The following is a 21453-nucleotide window of genomic DNA, read 5'->3' on the forward strand; positions in this document are numbered from 1 at the left end:
GAGAGAGAGAGAGAGAGAGAGAGAGAGAGAGAGAGAGAAAGAGAGAATGTGAATGAATTTGTGTGTGCTTCCATTATTTAGTTTTTGCTGGCGTAGAATTATTTTATTTCCTGTGTTTTCTTGTGTTACCCTCCTTGGGTTGGAGTTTTCCTTCAAGTATTTTCTGTAGGGGTGGATTTGTGGATAGACATTTAAATTTGGTTTTGTCTTGGAATATCTTGTTTTCTCCATCTGTGGTGATTGAGAGTTTTGCTGGGTATTGTAATCTGGGCTGACAACTGTGGTCTCTTAGAGGCTGTAAGCCCAGGATCTTTTGGCTTTAGAGTCTCTCTTGAGAAGTTGGGTATAATTCTGATATGGCTGCCTTTATATGTTACTTGGCCTTTTTCCATTGTCACTTTTAATATCCTGTATAATGTACATTTAATGTTTTGATTATTATGTGGTGGGAGGCTTTTCTTCTTTGGTCCAATCTAATTGGTTTTCTGTAAGCTTCTTATATGTTTATAGGCATCTCTTTCTTTAGGCTAGGGTGATTTTCTTAGGTGATTTTGTTGGAAATATTTTCTGGTCCTTGGATCTGGGACAACTTCACCTTCTTTTTATTCCTATTATTCATAGGTTAAGTCTTTTCATAGTATCCCAGATTCCTAGATGTTTTGTGTCAGGAATTTTTTTAGATGTAACATTTTCTTTGACAGATATATTAATTTCATCTATTTTCTATACCTGAAATTCTCTCTTTCACCTCTTATATTCTGTTGTTGGTACTCGTGTTTGTTGTTCCTTTTCTTTTCCCTTGGTTTTCAATCGCAAGGATTTTCCTTAGAATCGGTTTTCTTTATTACTTCTATTTCCATTTTCTGGTCTTGAATAGTTTTATTAATTTCCTTCACTTGTTCAATTGTATTTTCCTGTATTTCTTTAAGGGCTATATTTGTTTCCTCTTTAAAGGCCTATACCTGTTTTAATTTATTTTTTGATGGATATATTCATTTCCTCTTTAAAGGCATCTATCATCTTTATAAGGTTGGAATTAAGTCATTTTCTTGTGCTTTGGTTGTGTTAGTATATCCAGGACTTGCTGTAGTGGGATGGCTTTGTTCTTGTTGATTGGCCATCTGGTTGTTCGTGATGTTCCTGGTGCAGCAGGCCTCCAGTGGGCAACCTTGGGCTGGACAGTGGAACTCAGAGGGCAGTGCTGTTCTCAGAGTAGCTGGGTATGCTCCATGCGATATGGCAGGGAGAGGATTGGGAGCAGGAATAAAGATCTAACCTGGCTGCGCTTGGTGTAGCAGGCCTGGTGAAGGTGTCTGAGCAGTCTAGCTCTGAGGGACAGCAAACACCACAGTGCAGCTGGGTGTGCCCTGGGTGGACTCATCTAGGGAGTGGGGGAAGGGCGAGGAAGGGATCTAAGCTGGATGTGCCTTGTGTGGAGAATCTGGTGGAGGCCGATGGAGTTTGGGGAGACAGCACATAGCTGGCTCAGGGCAGCTGGGTGTGGGGGCGACTTGGCAGGGATTAGAAGGGGATCTAACTTGGATGTTCATAGTGTGGCTGCAGTGGGCCTTAAGGATGCTAGCAGAGCAATGCAGCCATTGCTGAGGGACACAGACAGCTAGCTGGGGCAGCTGAGCATGTCTTGGGAGGACTCAGTGTCAGGGTAGTGGTGGGTGGGAGGGATCTAAATCTGGATGTTCCTTGTGTGGTGGGTCTGCTTGATGCCAGTGGACTGGTGGCCAGATAAAGGAGCTTGGGGACAGCATGTAGTTAGCTCAGGGTGGCTGGGCATGCCCTGGGGGGTTCAGTGGGCAGGGGAATTTGGGGAGGGAGGGATCTAACCTGGATGTTCCTTGTGTAGTGGACCTAGTGGAGACCAGTGGAGTGGTGGCCAGACAATGGCATTTGCCCAGTTATTATTGAACATTATGTCACTATCTGCTTGTGCTAGATGTGAATGAAATATTATTTAGGTAAGGATAAACATAATTGCCTCTTGTGGGATGTATAGCCATGAAGTTTGAATAATCATTCTCAACCCTCAAGTATGTGATACCATTCTAACTCCAGTTCCATCAATTATCACGACATCAGCCAACGGTCCAGCAATCCAGTGCTCTAACTACCCAGTGTCTGAGGGTCAGGCCCTCATGCCATGTGATAGTCCCACCACTCTCCTATGACCAGGTTGAAGGGAGCTGAGTGTGGCAGGTCCCATGCTCTCTCTTTGGTCCTACCACTGCCTCAGCACCTTCAACAACTCCACCCATCCAAAATCCTATCATTTACATTTAGACCTTTCATTAAAAAGTCAGGGTTCATTAAATCATTGGATATTCTGTGGCTAAGATCCGTCTCCAGAGGTTGAAGGGATAGAGCTGAAAATTTGAAACCTTGACTCCTGGGTTCATCCCAAACTCTACAGGGGTTCCCTGGCTCCCAGTCATCTCCTTAGCATTCAAAGCTCTGCTCTTCTTGCAGAGGAGCTTCCGAGGTGGAACTGGCTTGTTGTTGGCTGTTTAGATTTATTCATTTTTACTTAATGAGTATGAGTGTTTTGCCAGCATGTATGTCTGTGTACTATGTACATGCAGTACCCTTGAAGACCAAAAAGAGGGCATTGGATTTCTTGAAATGAAGTTACAGAAGGTTTTTAGTCACCCTGTGGGTGCTGGGAATTGAACATGGTTCCTCTGTAAGAACAGTTAGTGCTCCTAACTGCTGGATGCACTTATAAGATTTTTAAGAGCTCTTTGCCAGGAACCAGGGACAAAGGCCCAATTATTCGTATTGTATGAAAAGCACTTACAGATAGATGATCCCTGCGGGAAGAACAGAAAATGAGTGTACCTGAATCACACATAAAGAATCATGGAAGGTCATGTCAGCTGCTCCTGCATGGGACAGTGGGGAGGGGAATGAGATAGGCAAGTTTAGATGCAAAGATAGGATAGAGGAGTGAGGAAGGAGGGCATCGTGGAGAGCAACCCTCTGCTCTCAACAGAAGAAGCTGTGTATTAGATAGAGAGGGTGTGGTTAGATAGAGGTGAAAGAGCTCCCTCACAAGTGTCACCACCCTCACAGGTGTCACCTCCCTCAATAAATGTCACCCCCTCAGACATGTCACCTCCTTTGTAAATGTCACCTCCATCTCTCCTGGAACCCAGTCACTATTTGCCACCCCAGCCCAGCAGTTCCTGCGGCGCTTTACATCCAAGGTGTAAGCAGGAGTGGGGCTCACTCTTCTGATGCTGCGGTCACCGGGAGGTCTTCACACCTTAGTAAAAGTTGGTAGCGCATACTCTATGCTTTCGTTTTATTCTGGTAACATATGTATCTTCAGCTTTCCAGTTCTGTCAATTTATAGGAAATGTGGCTTTGCTCTGATTTCTAACATTTGACCATTCTACTTCTGCTAGGATTCAGTACAATTTTCCTGAAACAGATAAGGTTGCCTATGGTAGGAAAACACATCTGTAAGGGCAAGAGACCCTGTATATAAACACAATGCTAGCTGGCTACAGTTTGACCAGAAGAATTGCACTGAAAAGAGCAGTAAAGCCTTGTTACCAGCAGTCCATATGGTGTAACTCAGTGTCTCGTCACCCTTGGCAGAGAGCTGCCGAGGCAGATGTGGCTCTTGAGCTTGGAGCGGATGCTGTGCTGGGTTTTGCTACATGAATGGTAAAAAAGAGTTAGTCCAAGGCATCACACAGTATGTACTGTGAATAAGGAATTACATCAGCATCCCAGTTTTCAAAATGTATGTAACTAAAAGCAGCAAAGTGAGCATCCTAAAATCCTGCTTTCCACTGGGATGGCGTTCCAAGGGCACTGGAGAAGCGCTAAGTAATAACCGTCAGTTCCACAGTATGGTGGGTCTCATTTACTTTCCTCTGAAGATCCGGCTATCCCCGGTAAGTCCACCCAGAGAGTATGACAGGACTCACTTAGCTCTCACCTACTTCTATCTGAACAAAGGATAATTAAATGTGTTTGAAATATCCCACTGCCCTTGGAACACCATCCTATCACATAACATTTTAGTTTATCTTTTTGGGAAACATGATAACTGGTATTTAATTCCTCAGCTTCTGACTCCCAACACAACTTACTCCCAAGCCTGTGGTCCTGGCAGGTCAAGTGCTGTCTCTGGCCATTCTTAACTAACTTCATGTGTTAAAATCACTAGTCAACCAAGATAATACAACCAGCCAGTGACACTTATATACCATTTATCTACCAACAAATCAACATGAGCATGACTGGATATTCTGCAGAACACCTGCTTTCTCCTTTGGTCCTGTATAAGCAAGAGAAATGATCCAAATGAGTTTCTTCCCTTAGTTTACAGCCTTAGTGTACAGCAAGTTTACAGCCTCAGGGTAGATGTCAGCCAGCAGGTCTGTCTCATTTAACCTTTGTTTCACTACACACGAAGGTAAAATGTTCAAGAGACACTATCATTCTAGTTGAAGTACTCAGCATCCCACTCTAGTATATAAGTTCACTTTTTCATTCATATTAATAGTAAATAATGTCAGTTTAATCTTAATTTATTCATTTATTAAATTTAAAATAACAGAAGTACAAGTTCAATGGAAAAAAGACTTAATAGAATTCAAACATTATTAACAAGGTTCAGAGTTCTATTTTGTTTTTCTTTATCCTTTGTGTCTTTGTTGTTATTTGTCTTTCTGTCCTGTGTTTCTTACGTGTTTGCAGCATGCATGTTCCACTCATGTATGTTAGAGTGGGTGCCTGTCTGTCTTGGTGTTCACAGAGACAGAACAACCTGGGCACTGACTGTGGCCTTCTGCTTTGCTTGAGACACTGTGTCTTGTGCTTTACTCTCTGCGTGCCCAGGTCATCAGACCCGTGAACTTATAAGATTCTCCTGTCTCTTCTCCTGTCTCTGCTGTCCATCTCCTCATGGGGTTGCTAGGATTACAGACATTCGTGATACACGTCCAGAGTTTATGTGGGCTCGGGGGATTCAGATTCAGCTTGTCATGCTTGCTTTCACAGCACACTTTTTTTTTTTTTTTTAACCGACAGATCTGTCTCTGCAGCCAAGGTTTGACTTCCTTCAGAACAGATAAGCTAATGGGAGATATCACATACCAGAAACATTCAAGTTGTTATTTCTTTTAAAACTTCAAAAAATAGGACATTTTTTAGACATTCATTAAGAGTTTTATAAAATATTTTTCAAAATCAGCCCTTGCTATAGAGAGCCCAGCATCTAAGTACCAAGAACCTCCTGTTCACTAACACAGAGATGACGCGTGTATCCCAGGGAGAACACACAGCTTCCTGCTCACTAACACAGAGATGACGTGTGTATCCCAGGGAGAACACACAGCTTCCTGCTCACTAACAGGAAGATGACTGCATGTCTTAAGGGCGTCCACCCAGGCTTCCCCTTGGTAATGGGCTTGACCTCATGTCTCTGCTCTCAGAACCGAGAGCACATCTTATCTTGGAGGATGCATTCACAAACAATGTGAGTGGGCAGAATTTATGTCCTCCAAATGACTTCACTAGTGATGTTTATTTTCTTCACACATTACGCACTGATCATTTATTTTGAGTTCCCACAACACTGTAGAAGTGTAAACCAAGTTGCTGCATAATAAAATCAGAAGCATGTTTTTATTTGTCCATTTTTAAGGATGATTCTCTGCTATAAAAAGGTTAAGTTCAAAATAGATAGATAGATAGACAGACAGACTAAAAAGAGATCTTAGTGTTTAATAATAGTAACATTTCCCAAAAGAGTATCCTCTAAGTGAAGCTTACAGATTAAATGAGGATTAATAGGACTCAGAAATACATGGAGATAATCAGTGATTCTAACATAAGTGAGACTTCGTTAACAGTATCATTTGCCAATGATCTTGTTATACCAAAGCATAAGTGACATTACTCCAACTGAAGCCAATATTTAACATACACCTATCTTGGGCCAAATGTCTTTATTGGTACTATAGCATACATTAGTTTGGGGCTTTGTTTGGTTTTTATTTTTGTTCGGGACAAGGTCTCACTAAGCCCAGGCTGACCTTGAGCTTGCTGTGCAACTAAAGACCTTGAACTTCCAGTCTTAGCATCCCTGACTTCCAGGCCCTAGGATTGCAAGTGTGTCACCGTGCCAGGTCTTACATGATGCTGGGGATCAAACCCAGGGCTTCCTGATGTTAGGGATGCACTCTACCAGCTGAACTCTATCTCAGTCCCCTCTCAGTGCATACTGGTAAACAACAAAACTACAGTTCTTACCAGCAAGAGAGCTAGAAGATACTTACATAAACAAACGTATTGCCGACACTGCAATTTTGAATTGTCAGAGGTACATATTTGGTGTGAGTGTGAGTAGAATGCTATAAAGTGAGTGACTTGGATCAAATAGCAGGGAAGATGGAGGGATGGGTGGGTGAATGGATGGATGGAACTGGGCACAGTGCCAAAATGTGAGGCAGGAAGGTACCTGGGGGTTGAGACTAACCTGGTGAGCACAGTGAGCTCTGGGGGAGGCAGGGCATAGCTGTAAAAGTGAAAACTGGGAAGGAAAGAGCAGGGACGAGCACGCCTGGTTTCATCCTCAAGATGAGAGGGAACACTGATGGTTTTAAAGCAGAGCCAGACTTTAGGCTGTGGGAAGACAGCCAGATCTGATCTTCACCTCTTTTCCAGATCCAGTCATAATGAATGGAGTAACATTCCTATCAGTCAGCAAAGCTTTGTGTCCAAGACACCTAAGAATAGCATTCATGCAGAAAGAATTTTCACCATTGTACATAACCAAATATTTGATGAAAATATAAAGTAAGGACTTAGAAAAAGTCTACTGCCCCACAATGTAAAAATACTCATCTTACCAATGTTGGGAGTAATGTACACTAGTGTAGCAGTACATCCTTTGCCTTAGTTTACTAAGCTAGCAGGTTCTTAGAAATACTAAACTTGTGCCCATGTAAAAGGACATTCTGTGTGTGTTTACATGTGTTACATGTATTTATGTATGTGTACGGACTGATTTGTAGGATATGGGTGCACCTGTGTGTGGAGGCCTGTCTAGTGTCTCCCTCATCTGCTATCTTTCACTGAGGCAGTGAAAGATATTTCATCATATGCTGAGCTGGAGCTCACAGTTCATCTACTGTAGCTGGTATTCCCTATCTCTGTCGTCTGTAACCTGGCTGAGATTACAGTCAAGCCCCCACCACTACCCAGCTGAACTCCCATTATCACACTTGCTGAGCAAGTGCTTTCTCTATTGAAGCTCTTACCAGACCACGTATGTATTCATTTTTGTAAGTGACATTGAGTGTGTTCTCTGAGTCCGTGTGTTAAAAAGCTAAATCCCCAGGTTCATATGCTGGAGGTAGTTAGAGACATAAAAAGTCATGAGACTGGGGTCCTATTGTTGGGATTAAGAAGATTTGCTAAGGAAAAGAAGGGTCCTGGGCTAGCATGCTTTTACTTTCAGTGTGAAGCATAGAGGGAAAGTTCTCAGAACCATCAACCAAATAAACTTCTATTGCCTATAGCTTACCCAACCTGTGTCAGTTTGTCATGGCAGCTGGAAGCGTATTAGACAGTGCAGATGTCAGGCAACAAACACTGTTGTCCCTCATTAATGTGCACATGTATGTGTAAAAGTTCATAGTCCTGATTTAAGTCCCTTTAGCCAACTGTGTTTCAAGTTTCTTTGGGTTTTCTATGGGAAACTCATAGATTTCCACTTCTAGATAGAATATCTTTGGGGTTTCTTATGAGGGGAGGTGATGAGCAAAATATATTTAAAAATCATCCATAAGACATTAGACATCAGACATTTGAACACAGAGAACCCTTAAAAAGTGACAAAGAGCATAAAAGGTAGAATCGCCCATAAACTACTTCAAGAAACTTGCTAAATCGTTAGTTAAAGTGGACCTGAGGCAGAACATCAGATTCAGTCAAGAGAGTCCGGGAAAGCCGAGGTGGTAAGGGTTTACAGGGCACTCGTGGGACAGGAGCAGCTCTGAGAGAGGTGAGAAAACTACTGAAAGAATTAGATGGGACAGTGCCCTAGACTGACATACAGCCAGGAATAAGGTCTGTTTCCAGCAGTGCACGTGCAGAGCTGCATCACCAACAGAGCGTGAAGATGCCCAGAGTACTCTCCCTGCGAAGGCGGAGGAGAGAACTCTGACTAACTGCTTCTTCGACCCCGCCAATGAAGCTTAACAGAAGAGTGGAACTGAGCTTCTTACAGCTGCTAGAACAAAGTGGGGTCTTCTAAGAATTTAGAAGATAGACAACACCTAACAAAGTAAGAATTCTACCCTCTGGCAAGTAGAGGGGGCAGAATCCATGGACACTTTTGACCCGGCATGGTCCAGGTGATAGAATTAATAGGGACACTTAAAGTTATCATGATTTATTCCACATGCTCAAGAAACTCCAGGGAAGATTGAATCTACTGACTACAGATAGGAAAGCTAGAAAGTGTCAGCATCTGGAGATGCAAATGGCGGCATCTAAGCTGAAGATGGGGTCACCAGCAGAATGGATGTTTACAGAAGAAATGATTAGTGAACAGCATGGCAAAAGAATGTGGCTGATAATATGAGAACATTAGCACAGATTGTGTGCTACACAGTCCCAGTGTGCACTCAGCAGTGTCCCCTAACCAAATGGTCACCTGAGATTAATAAAGGTGGTCACCTTTTGCTGGGACTCAGGCCGGATTTTGCTATAAGGTGCGGTTCGATACCAAACCATGGTGTTTCGTTTTGTAAGATGTGACTGGGATAGCAATCTTTTGGTTTCAGAGACTGTGAGTTTTGAGGAAAAGGTTTATGGGCCCGTTTTGTAGGAAATCTTACAGCCGCTTTTGCTATATGCTTGTGCTCTTGAGGCATGGAGCTGCAGAAGTCTAAGAGGTAATGACGGTTGAGTGCCAAGTGTCACATACTTGGATGCTTTTGACAATGTTTTTAATATTAAAAAAAAATTGAAAGGAGACAAGGTGGTGGTGGCGCATGCCTTTAGTCCCAGCACACGGGAAGGAGACAGGCAGGTAGGTATATCTCTGAGTTTGAAACCAGTGTGGTCTACAGAGTGAGTTCCAGGACAGCCAGGGCTACACAGAGAAATCCTGTCTTAGACATAAAAGAAAAATGGAAAGGAACCAAAATATTCCAGTAGCCCACAGTTGGTTAAATTAGTTATAGTACCTGTATACAGTGAGTAAACTTTGTAGCAATGAAAAATACCACACTGTAGAGAATATTAATGTAGCAAACTATTGTTTAATGAACAGTATGGACATCACAGAGTGTGACTGCAGGTGCTCACAGTGGTCACAGCTGTGGTTGACTCTGGCTTCTGCTTCCTATGTCTGCTCTAGCTTCTAGATTTCCTTCAGTGTATATATTCCTTCTTATATAGCCAGAAAAAAAAAAAAAAGGCTTTTTACAGAAAACAATGATGACACACTCCTCTTTCACTTAAGCCTCGGATTACCTGAGTCAAGAATCACTTTGTTAACAGCACTCACAGAGGTTCGAGGTGTTCAGCATTATTAAGGCCATCACTCAGCTGTCATCCACATCTCCAGATCTGCTCTCTGTACACCTGGATTTATAGTCGCATTGCCTGAGGCATTTCCAGAGGATCCTTTTAAAACGAAAGTGAGACCTTTTTCTGGGGCTGCTGAACCTCTTCTGTTGCACATCAGAGGCTCCCAGACTGAGTCTCAGGAGAGCAGCCTTCTCCATTGAGTCATCCACCGCACCCCGTTCCCGACTTGCCTTAAAACGTCTGCAGATCCTTTTATGAGGCCATTTTTTTTTAAGCTTAAACATCTACTTCCCTTTGAAAATCTATTTCTCCCTTTTGAAAAAGAACATAGCAGAAGTTAAAAATGGATTGCTTTCTGCAAGCTACACTGTACATCTGGTGTGATTTCCGGAGTATTGATGTCATAGTATGTCACACCAAGGATGGTCAAGTCCTGTTCTTGCAGACTTTTTGAACCTGGCAGTCTGGACAGCTAGCAGTTTTTACCTTTAATCTGAGTCATACTTTCTGAAGTTTCTGAAAGTCACATCACATCATGTCACCACTCTAAAGATGGCAGAACCTGGGAGAATGGAACCAGTAAATGAGACCGACTGAGGTCTCACGCAGTAGCCAGCTTTATTCAGAGCAGCAGACAGGTTATACTCTGAGGTTAAGAAAGGTCACTGAGTAAGGTTCTCATGATCAAGCTGTGTACAATCTCAGGAGCATGGCAAGCATGTTTTCCAAGCAGGCATACAAAGGAGAGTTTAAGCATTTAATCGAATAACAAGAGTAAGCAATAACAAATAAGTTGAAGTAAACTCACTCCTGTCAGCTATACCTGGGAGGGGCACAAGAGCAATTCTACCTTTTAAAGAAATGGGGGGAATGGGGGGGTGTCTAGATTCTTGTCTTGTTTTCTTGATGTGTTCTCACAAGCACTCCGAATTCTCACAACTGACTTCATCCTGGACCATGTTCCAACAACATGAAAGCAAGAAAGCTTCAACATGTTCCTACTTACATGGTCACATGACATTGACGGAAAGCAACATCATCATCGTCGACAGCTATTGTCATGTCTTATTTATAAGTGATAAGCATATATTCTGGCTTCATGGGCCTGATACTAATATGTGTTGGAATTTACTACTGGATTTAGAATTTTCTATAAGAAACTGAATTTCTTTCTTACAAAGCTGTTCATATTTTTTGTGTCATCATGCTGTGTCCACACTTACAAGTTCTGTATTTGAAGACCTGTGTCCTTTAGATTTAGTTTATTATCAACTTTGTTTCCCCTCCCCCCTTTTTTGGAGATTTCATAATTCATTTAATTAAGACTTTACCACAGGAATCTATAAATAATCATTGATTGGCTTCCAGAATATTAAGTTCAATATTATTAGAAATAATTGTATATATAGCAGCAAAGACAAATGATACTTTGAATACTTAATGGTCTACACTTAAAGAATATTTTATCTTTTAAAGGTTTGAAGTGATTTTGTATGTGATTTTGTATGTGTCAGATCCATAAAAGGAGAAATAATATCATCAAACGACATGTATGAAATTGCCAGAGAAAACAAGAAGGGAGGAGAAAGAGCAAACAAAACAGAAATCTAACACAGGCAGGTTTCCTTCTTTGTGGTTTTTCTCTTGTCCTTGCTTGAATATAAAGAAACCACAGAGATTTGTAGAGGGAGGGATTTCCATCATAAACCATGAAGAAAATGACAAGACTAATTCTGTCCTCTTTGGTGTCTCTGACATGAGATGCCCCATTGTATTGCCAATACCCTTTTAGTGTTGGCAGGCACGAAGCACATTGCATGTATCTCAGTGACCTCTCAAATACTGCAGAAAAGTGACCCTCAGTACAGGCATCTGAAGGATTAAAGTCTGAATAAAACCAGCAGCGTTGCACTTGTCTTAGAAATCAGGAGTGTACTCATAATTCTTAGTAGGTATGATTCTGTGTTCGGAGCTTTTAGGGTACTCATAAAAGGTAATTGAAGAAAACTCATCTGTCATTGAATTCAAATCACCTCAGGACAGATATCATAGGTGTGACTCCACACTCATGGTATCAGTACAGAAAGGGCTCTTTCCTGCCATTTAGTGATCTTTTTCCATCTCTTCCTAAAAACTTAACAACATGCTCTAAGAGGTTCATTTTCCTGTGAGCCTTCCTGTTTCTCTGTCTGCCAAGGTGTTAATGTAGCATTTAAAAGCCCAATCCTAGAAACGGGTAACTTGAATCTTCTCGGTCAGTGCTTCAGAGCACATGATCTTCCTCAAAGCTACACATAGTTTTCTTATCTCTAAAATGAGTAGCAGAAACCACACTAGAAGAGGTAGTATAGATTAAATAACAGCATGCCCATAAATGAGTCTTCAGTGGTACTTGGCACATAAAATTTTACAGCGTGTTACATATTACTTCTCTTCTTTTAGTCATCTACATAGAAGTAGTAAAAGATTGTCTTAGCCACAGTTTCTGTTGCTGTGGTATATCACCATCGCCAGAAGCAACTTGGGGCTTATTTCCTCTCAGAGCACCCAGGTCAGTCACAGTCCAGCACTGAGTAAAGGCAGGGCAGGAATGCAGCCATGGAGGAGTGCTGCCCAGTGGCTTGCCCCTCATGGTGTGTTCAACCTCGGGCCACCAGAGTAAGGTGCCACCCGCAGTAATCTGGGTCCTCTCACATCAACTATTAACCAAGAAAATGCCTGACAGGCTTGTCTACAGGCCAGTCCTATGGAGACATTTTCTCATTTGAGATTCCCTCTTCCTAGATATGTCTCATTTGTATCAAGTTGACAAAAAAGTACAAATATGTAAGCATTAAGACATAACTGTAGATATATCCCGTATGTCTGGTAAACTAAAACTGCTTACTTTTCAAAAAACTTTTTATTGGTTCTCTGTGAATTTCATATACCCCAATCCCACTCATCTGCCCTTCCCCTTGTATTTGCCTTCCACCCTTGCAGCCTCCCCTGTAACAGGGAAAAGAAAATCTTGTTGTGGAAGCTGTAGTGTGTCACAGTGTGTCCCACAGTACACCCTTTGCCCATGCTTCTTTGCTTGCAAATATTCATTGCAATGAGTCCTTGGTCTGGTACGTGGCTCTGGCTTCTGCTACTCTATCAATTCTGGATCCTCATTGGGACACTTCTTGGATATCCTGCTGTTGTCGTGGGTCATAGAGATCTGTAGTTTTGGATCTGTAGGACTGGACCCTTCATGCACACCAGCAGTTCATTGAGTATTAAGGTGTGTCAATTCAAAGCCCTGGATCTGGGCTTAAGAGGTATCTGAGAGGGTCAGCCTGCTGGCTCCCCTGGCTCTTGGGGCAGCTCCCTGGCAACCTCCCTGCAACCAGGGCCAGCTGCATTGTGCTGCCCAGATGAGATGCAGGGCCCAGTTTCCCAAGTGTTGTAGCCATTAAGGGACATGGCCAAGAACTGCTCACTTGTGAATCTCCTGCTTACATTTCTTTAGAATTCCTAAGCGCTCCACAGATGGGGAACTCATCTGCTAGCTAGGTCCTTGCTGGCTCTTCAGCACCTGTACTTAATGCAGGCTCTGGAAACTAGCATGCAGCTTTCAAAATCTGCAAGGATGTGGATGCTCACTGGGAAGCTTTGAGTTGCTTAGATACAGTACTCTTATTCTGTGTGCTATGAAAAGTTAGGCTATGACTTCCATACCTCAAACATGAGATTCTGAGTCATAGGTTCACACCTACACATCTCAGAAGTTACAATGTAGAGCTTGTGTGTGCTCTTATTGCATTGTTTTAGGAGCCTAACTTCAAGAATTCATTGTCGAGCAAGCCAATAGCCACTCTCTCCTGGGAGATGTTATAGTCACATTCCGATAACTTATGCCTTTAATTTGGTTCTTTGTCGTGTCTTATTTCATACTTCGGTTTTGTTTCTTGTTTCTTTATGCTATTTGACCATTTCTAGCTCATGTTGGATACAATTTGAATTAGTTTCCTGATTCAACCTAATTAACTCATAAATCGCCTTCATTTACTCACTGTCAGCCGTGTTTTCTGCCTGGTTTCCAGCCATTGCTTGGCAACTTCTCAACAGCAAGGGCTGGTTCATACTCAATGTGATATTTTTACTCTCTGAGAAATTCATATATGCATATGATGTATTTTGATCATATACTCATCCCCACCCCTAATTCTTACCACCCCTCCTTTTCACTCCCTCCCACCTTTACCTCCTCTTTAAAAATAATCTACCAAATCCAATTTATGCCGCCCATAGACTCCTAGTTGTGGGACCAGCCACTTGAATGTGGTCAACTTACTACATCCTTAAAAAATCCTGTCACTTCTTCCTCCTGAAGCTATCAGCTATTGGTAGCTTCTCTTTGGGGGGGGGGGGAGTTGTGAGCCTCTCCCTAGTCCATGTAGGGATGCAGACCGGGATGGTCTTGTTCAGGGAGCCGTGAGATCATGAGTGCAGCAGTACTATTGGGTCCAGAAGACAGTTTTGCTCTGGGTCTCCCTGGCCTCTGACTCCTGTCATTTTTCCGTCTCTTCTTCTGAAATGGCCCCTTAGCCTTGGGTGGGTGGTGATATAGCTGTCCTACTGGATGTGATGAGTTTCTGTGCCAAGCCATCTACTGCACAAAGAACCTTCTGTGATGTGACCTGAGAGCTGTTCTGATGTGTGGGTAAGGAGGTAGGACTGTAGAGGGCAGTTTGATAGTATGCCCACCTAGGAAGACACGGTTGGGTTCTCCGCCAGAGCCTCTAAGCACCAAGGCCCTGGCTTCTTAGTCACAGTTACAGCACCAGACACGTGTTTCCTGCTGCAGAACAGGCCTTGAATGCAGTGAGAAACTGGTTGGTTACTCCCACAATGTTCACATTGCCATGGACAGTTCTCGCCATGTCATTTTGTTTTTCGTTTTGTTTTGTTGCTGTTGTTGTTGTTTTAAGCTCAGCTATACTCACTTAGTTGTATTTTTTTGGAATGTGGGTCAAATAAAGTTTATATCTAAGAAGTTGTTGAAATGTTTCCCCTTTTTTCCAGGTAAAAATGTCTCCCTCGTATCATCAGTCCAAAGGGGATCCTCCCGCCAGGAAGGTGAGTCTTAAAATCAAGTGGTTCGCAAAACTACCTCCTCCTGCCCAGCCTCCTCTGAGGTCAGTCTTCTCTACATAGCAGTGGTGTTTACTTACGGTAATTTTCTCAGGCCTCTTCTCATTGGCTGCTTTGATGTGTTGCTAGGATTCCTTGCCTCTTTCTAGAGCACATGTGGGATTTCAGGCCAGCAGTTCCCTGGCAACTAAGACTAAGCACAGTGGGGTCAGCATCCACAGTGGGGTCAGCATCCACAGTCTGCCTCGTGGCCGAGGGCAGTAGCACATGAAACAATATTTTGAGGGAAAACTGTCTGGTTTTCTTAGTGACATGTTTCTCTTCAGATAGCTGTGCCCAAAATAAACTGTCTAGAGATAGAGCTTTTCAGCACATGCCACATAAAGAGTTGTCAGTACATGTGGGACTAGGCCTGTCTTCTGTGAGTCCTGGGCCCAAGCAGTGCTCAGGGGACATTAAGAGACCCATGGCAGCCCCTTCTGTGTCCTGCTGCAGCTGTTGGCTGAGAGCCATGGGTAGCCTGGCCTTCTGCTGCCTCCCTTTGTCACTGTTCTCTCTCTGATAGTTGAGCTGGTTTATTTTGGTTTGCGCCCCCCCCCACACACACACACTTTAAAAAATTTTAGTTAGCATTGAACTCAGCAAAGTATTCATGAAATAAAAATGACATCTTGCTGCTCTGTTTACTAACTGCCAGTTTAGCTTCAAAGCAGTGTGACACACTCCAGTCCTTTTCCTCTGCTTGTAAACCCTGACATTTTCAGATGGAAAAAGGATAGAAACAAGATACAACATCTGAAAAGTCCTGAAACGTATTATGCAGGAATAGCTCTGCTCTATCCAAGCATCATGGCAGGTAAGACCAAGGGGTAGAGCATGAGTTCTCAGAGTCACCCTACTACCGCGAGCAGTTAGTCGGCTTCACATCACTACAGTGAAATGTTACCTATAGAGGAGAGGAGAGGAGAGTCAACTGAGGGTTTGGCATCATGGCAGCTTCATGGGTGTGGGCTGCAAGAAAAAGTGACTCGTTGAGGCAGGAACACATTTGAAACAGGTGCTCATAGCATGAGCAGAAAGCAGAGAGAGGATGAAGCTAGGGCCCCATAGTTCCTGGGACTCAAGTTCCTGTTAGAACTCTTCTCAACCTTCCATAGCAACTCCTAACACAGCTATCATGACCTACATGAACCTTGGGTATAGTCACCAAGCAGTCATAGTAGGTAGGGCCTGAGTCTTATTAGACTCATTTAATAAACATGAAAGAATTAGAATACAGAAGAAAATTGGTTTGTAGAAGATCTTTAATGGTAGCCATGTAACATACTTTCAACAGGATGATTGAAAACATTCTAAGACCAGGCTTAAACTCAAGGGCTCTGAAAGGGCAGCCTCTTTTTTTCTTCCTGTGTAAGATCGTGATGATCTTAGAATTGCCCTAAAAACTGAATGAGCTCCTGTTCAGGCATGAACACCTGTATTTGATACATAGCAAGTACTGAGGCCGTGGTGCGCACTGCTGTTTAACATGGCCCCTTTAGTTGATCATGTTGCTTACTTATTATTATCCAGTCATCAAGTATTTCTTTATGCTACACGAAGAGCTAAGAATTAGACTAGAGATGAGACTGCAGTCTTTGTTCTCAAGGATCTCAGCACTAGGGCTGGTGAGACGGCTCAGCAGTTAAGAGCATTGACTGCTCTTCCAGAAGTCCTAAGCTCAATTTCCAGCAACCACCATGGGATCCAATGCCCTCTTCTGGTGTGTCTGAAGACAGCTATAGTGTACTCATATACATAAATAAATCTTTTTAAAAATCTCAGCACTAGACAGATGAGCTCACTATTATTGTACAGCTTTATGATGCTGGGTAAAATGTATAGGATGCTCTGCTAGCGCTTAGAAGGGACCTTGTTTTCAAATGGCTGATCAGCCTGGTGCAGCCTTCTGTTCTTTGTGATTGTAAGTATAATGAAGAACTCTGAGGAATAGTTAACAGCCTTGCTTCATGTCGTTATCTGCCACATAGCTAAGAATTTATCAAGCACTGATTTAGAAGTAGATTGATGCAGCCTGTTTTCAGACTTTGCAATGCCTCAGCTCTGAAATTCAGCCATCTGACTATCATCAGAAAAGGGCACCACCTCAGAAGCAGGAATCTGCTCCTCTTCTAATCCATTTAAGGTAAAGAAACTTCTTGCCAAGGCCCGGTAGCATCTTCAATCCCAGTACTCAAGAGGCAGAGGCAGGCGGGTCTTTATGAGTTCGAGTCAAACCTGGTCTATGTTGTGAGTTTCAGACCAATCAGGGATACATAGTGAGACCTTGTCTCAAAATAAGAAAAAAGAAACTTCCGCACTCATGGCTGGATGCACATGGCCCTTGGTATCATTCTTTTTTTTTTTTTCCTTTTACTGATTTATTTTGAAAAAAGTGGTCAGGTGTACACTTATTCCTTCCCCGTGCAAGAGTGGGTACAACTTCTCAAGTCTTCTTCCCTACCTACACATTTTGAATAGATTTTATTTTATCATTGAGAGCCTCTTTCCAGTATTTACCATACTGATTAACAAGCCATTAATTTTAGCAATTAAGACTCTTTGGGAGCTGCCATTGGGAATTCATGTTAACTGCCCACTCCTGAAATGTGAGCGCTTACTTAAAACCAGTTACCACCTCTGAGTTGAAGCCTAGATGTACCAGCTCATCTTTCTGTCACATATGTAGTGTAGGTGCCTGTCCCACGATAGGCAGGGAAGGCTTCCCAGAGGAAGGAGAGCTTGATCTGGCCTCAAATAATAAGGGGGAATGTGTCCCAGGAAGACCTGAGTAAGCAGGGTTCAGTGCAGGCAATGGGAGCAGGTTGTATATGTCTTAAATACAAAAGCACAAGAAAGTCTAGGGGGAGGTCGTGAGGATCCAGATCCCAGAAGCCCAGTCTGCGGCAGCTGCTTCTTAGTGGATGGTAGGCATTTCCACCCATGGTCAGTTGAAAGGCAGTGAGGACAGTTAACAGAACAGCATGGTTATCTAGGTAGAAAATTGCCCTAACCTGAGCCTGTACAAGTGAAATCTTGAAAGGTGAAATACATTCAGACCTTAGCATCTTTCCCTCCCCATGCCCTGAAAACTGTCTAATGTCCCCCAAGGCTCAGTTATTTGTCATTTGAGCTCACAGCACCTGAACTTGCCTGGGAAGGTATCACTCATTAGACTGTACGCCTCCTGAGGATAGGAGTCCTTTATGTTTATTTTTACATAGAGAAGAACCAAGCAGGCACTTGATTGTTGTCACATAAATGAGAGGTCTGTGAAAGAGATCCATCAGAGTATGCGTTGTACATAGAAAATGAGCAGGGAAGGAAGTCTGTGACCTGACAACCAGAGGAAGAACAGTAAAACATCCTTGCTGGGCTCGGCTTCTGTCTCCAGAATAATCTGCAGTATACGAAGGGAAGGTTAAATGAGGAGCGGTGGGAAACTTAATGTGTGTGGGGTGGGGGCATGTATGTGTGCATGTGTGTATCCATTTACATACATCCTCATTCGTCCTTGATTATAGTCCCTCTCCCAAAGTTCCTCTGTTAGATGAAAATGGCCATCATGTCTGGCAAGCAGTGGCTGCCAAAGCGACATGTGTTGTAAGAAACACAAAGGAAGCAGCTGAGTTTATCTGCTGCAAAGTCTCTTAAACTCCATAACTGAAGGGCGCATTCATTGACTCCCCTCTTAGACCTGCCAAGAGTCAGTTCACTCCTGAGGAGGAAGGAGCGATGCTCTCTGTAGGGCTCTGCTGACTTCCTGGGATGCACATTTTACACAGTGGTCACTTTTCAGGAGGTCAGTGATCCGCTTTCACTGTGGTCAGTGTATAGCACATGGCACTGCCTGTGTCTTCTCATAAGTCATTTGCGTTTTAGGTACTCAAATATCAGCAAGCAAGCATTTATGTATAATATGTATAGCATATACTTTCTGTATAACTAGTTGTATGTATAAAATTTCGGCTTAATTGGCTCCCACTAATATCTGCAGTGACAGAGTTGGGAGACACACGTGCATCTCCGGGATCATCTCAGGATTTACTTAGGGATCACCAGAACCAGGCAAGTCTAGAAGCTCACACAGTAGTCAGTTTACAGGGTGGAACAAAGGACCTGAGAGGATTAAGGTTTCAGAGATCACAGCACTGTGGAACATCTTTCATTGACTGCAAGTCTCATCGACACACCAACTAGGGACTTTTGACTGGTGGATGAACAGCCCCCCACCCCCCAAAGGCATGTCCTTACAAAGCTGGCTGTCCTGTCTGAGCCTTTCCTAGAGTGAGGCAGTATTCCCTGATTGTATGTCTGCAGAAATGAGGATCTGACTGTACTCCTTGGGGTATTGGTGCCCCTGAACCACCCGCAGCTGATGCCAGCTGTCGTTTTCTCAGAATAACCTCTGGGTGGTTCTTGCTCTCGGTGGATTCTTCTCAGCTCAGAACCAGACCTCTAAGACCTTGCTTCCCAGTTTCTCAAATAGCGGAGGGTATTAGAATTTGTGGCTCGTTTTCCTGTCCCGGCTGTTCTGGTGATAAGAAGTGTTAACTCAGTTTGTCTTCCCACTCATGTCAGGAATGTAGATGAGGAGGAAATCTGTTCATGATTTTTTTGGATTTCATCTTTTTTTTATTTTTTTTTAAGGAAAAAAAAATCCAGAACAAGCTACCATTTCTGTAGCATCAGGAAAACTGGCCAACCCCAATAATCGCTGGTTGGTGGTTTCATAGCAGTTAGGAGGAACAAAGAGCAAGATGTGGTCTTTGACAGTCTCAGGAGAAGACTGCAACCAGTCTTGGTATGCTGACGTGAGGAAACTGGTGTCTAGCTGGTGTCAGACATCTGGAGGACACTGAGTTAGATGGAAGGACAAGCATTCTCAGTAGTTCCAAAGATGGAGCTGGTACCAGTATAGTTGGTGGATCAGCTTGGAAGGACTATCTTACAGTAGTTACTACAGTTGATGAGCCAGGGGTGGTACATTAATTAACTAAGGTTTGTGGTTCAGTTTAGGCTCGATGCTTTCTGTTATGAATTCTGTGTGTAATGAGCTGTGTCTACTGAAGGTCATAGGGGTAGTTCCATCGAGCCTCAAACCCTTCCTCCCCCAAACACTTGGCAACTACTGACCTCTCTGCTGCCTCTGGGATTTGCCTTTTCTGGGATAGTTAGTAAGTTGCATCTCTCACCCAGTGGTCAGCATGGAAGACGTCTCGGTGTCATTTCACAACTTAGTTAATCTTTCATCATTATATAACACTTTTGTAGGTACTGTGGTTGCTTTATCCACTCACCTTCAAATGACATCTTAGCTGCTTACAGGTATTTGCAGTCATACAGAAAGTCACAGTAGATGTCTTTGCAGATTCCTCTGTCAACATGGTTCTCAGGTCATGGTGAACTACTGAGTTATATGTTAACACTCATGTTTTCTACAGGATAATTGACTGCAAATGGCTAGAGTACAGTTGTTTGGCTCCTAGTTCTGGCATCTCTGACCTGAGACCCTATAGCACCTTTGCCTGTTGTGCCTGGCTGCAGCATTAATGCAGCCATTAATGTGACTGTTCTTTATTTTTATAGAATTTATTATTTAAAACATGCAAATAAAAGCATCACCCCAAAGCAGACACAAAGTCTATACAACTCTACAACTCAGTGAAATTCTACATCCTTGGCATGGCCATTCTTAGCGGTGTGCAGATCTATGTTACATTTATACTTTCAGTATCAAGTATATTTTATGTGCTTATCCATCATAAAAATCAAAAGTCCACAACAGAATTAAAACTAGGAGAGCAGTTAGCTTTCTATCCTCTTTCCTAACTCCTGGCCATTGTAACTGGTGGTCAGTTTTAGAAACTGTCCCGTGTGCCACTGAGAGAAGTGTACTTTGTTCTTGCTAGGTGAAGCACAGCTGCTGGCCTCTCCTCTCCTTCCTGCACACTGAGTCCAGCATCTGCCAGGCTCTTCTTCTAGTCCTGCTTGTCCAGGCCATGGCCAGGGTGCTGGCATCTGGGCTTTTCTGACTCCTGTGCCCTTTGTCTGCTGATACAACCTGCTGTCTCACTCTGTGGCTTACCCAGTTCACCCTCCAGCCTGGCCCTCTTGCTCCTATGCTTAAAAGTTCTTGGTGCCTCTTCCCCAACAGACCCAACTCAGTGGAAGCAGGGTGAGGGGGGTGGGGAAGGGAGCAGACAACGAGATGGCTTTTTATAGAGATAATGATGCCTATCTCTCTCTATGCTTTCTGTAGCTTTCTGTTGGTGGCTTTTTATCCTGCTTCCCTTCCATCGGAACTCCTGCTATCCAGACACTGCTTACCGGCTGCCAGCTCAGCTGTTTCCTGTATAGACCCTTTCATTACACCTTCATTGATTTCTCAGTGTGTTCAGGGCTTTTTGTTTTGTCTTAAAGTTTTTTCAGGGAGCATGCTTTGTGGTGCCCTTGGGTTCACTGTGTGTATCTTTGCTTTTCTGGTTCAGTTTCTGATTTGAACCAGATAATTCCAGCTGTGTAGGCCTGATTTGTTTAAGTACTATTTGCATTGCATTCATGTCATACAGCTACTCTTTAGAATTGGTTGTGAGAGAATGTGAAAACAGGCATTTGTATAGCATTTTACGATTATACAGTTATCTTTTGTTCTCTTTGCTTATCTGTGTGCATTTGAAATTGTGAAGATCGTTTTCATTATGAAGAGCCCCCTTAGTCACT

At 43.1% G+C, this 21453-nt stretch overlaps 1 protein-coding gene across 5 annotated transcripts in view; it reads left to right on the forward strand.

The window, feature by feature from the left end:
- The window catches only part of Vps8 (VPS8 subunit of CORVET complex), a 212540-nt gene that overhangs the window by 162178 nt on the left and 28909 nt on the right, over positions 1-21453 (forward strand). For all 5 annotated transcript variants that reach the window (XM_029470466.1, XM_021184755.2, XM_029470467.1 and 2 more), the window contains one exon: positions 14623-14676. In XM_029470466.1, the coding sequence (XP_029326326.1) occupies positions 14623-14676 (54 nt within the window). The remainder of the gene's footprint in view (positions 1-14622; positions 14677-21453) is intronic.

This window comes from Mus caroli, chromosome 16 (assembly GCF_900094665.2).
Source record: "Mus caroli chromosome 16, CAROLI_EIJ_v1.1, whole genome shotgun sequence".
Classification (NCBI taxonomy): domain Eukaryota; kingdom Metazoa; phylum Chordata; class Mammalia; order Rodentia; family Muridae; genus Mus; species Mus caroli.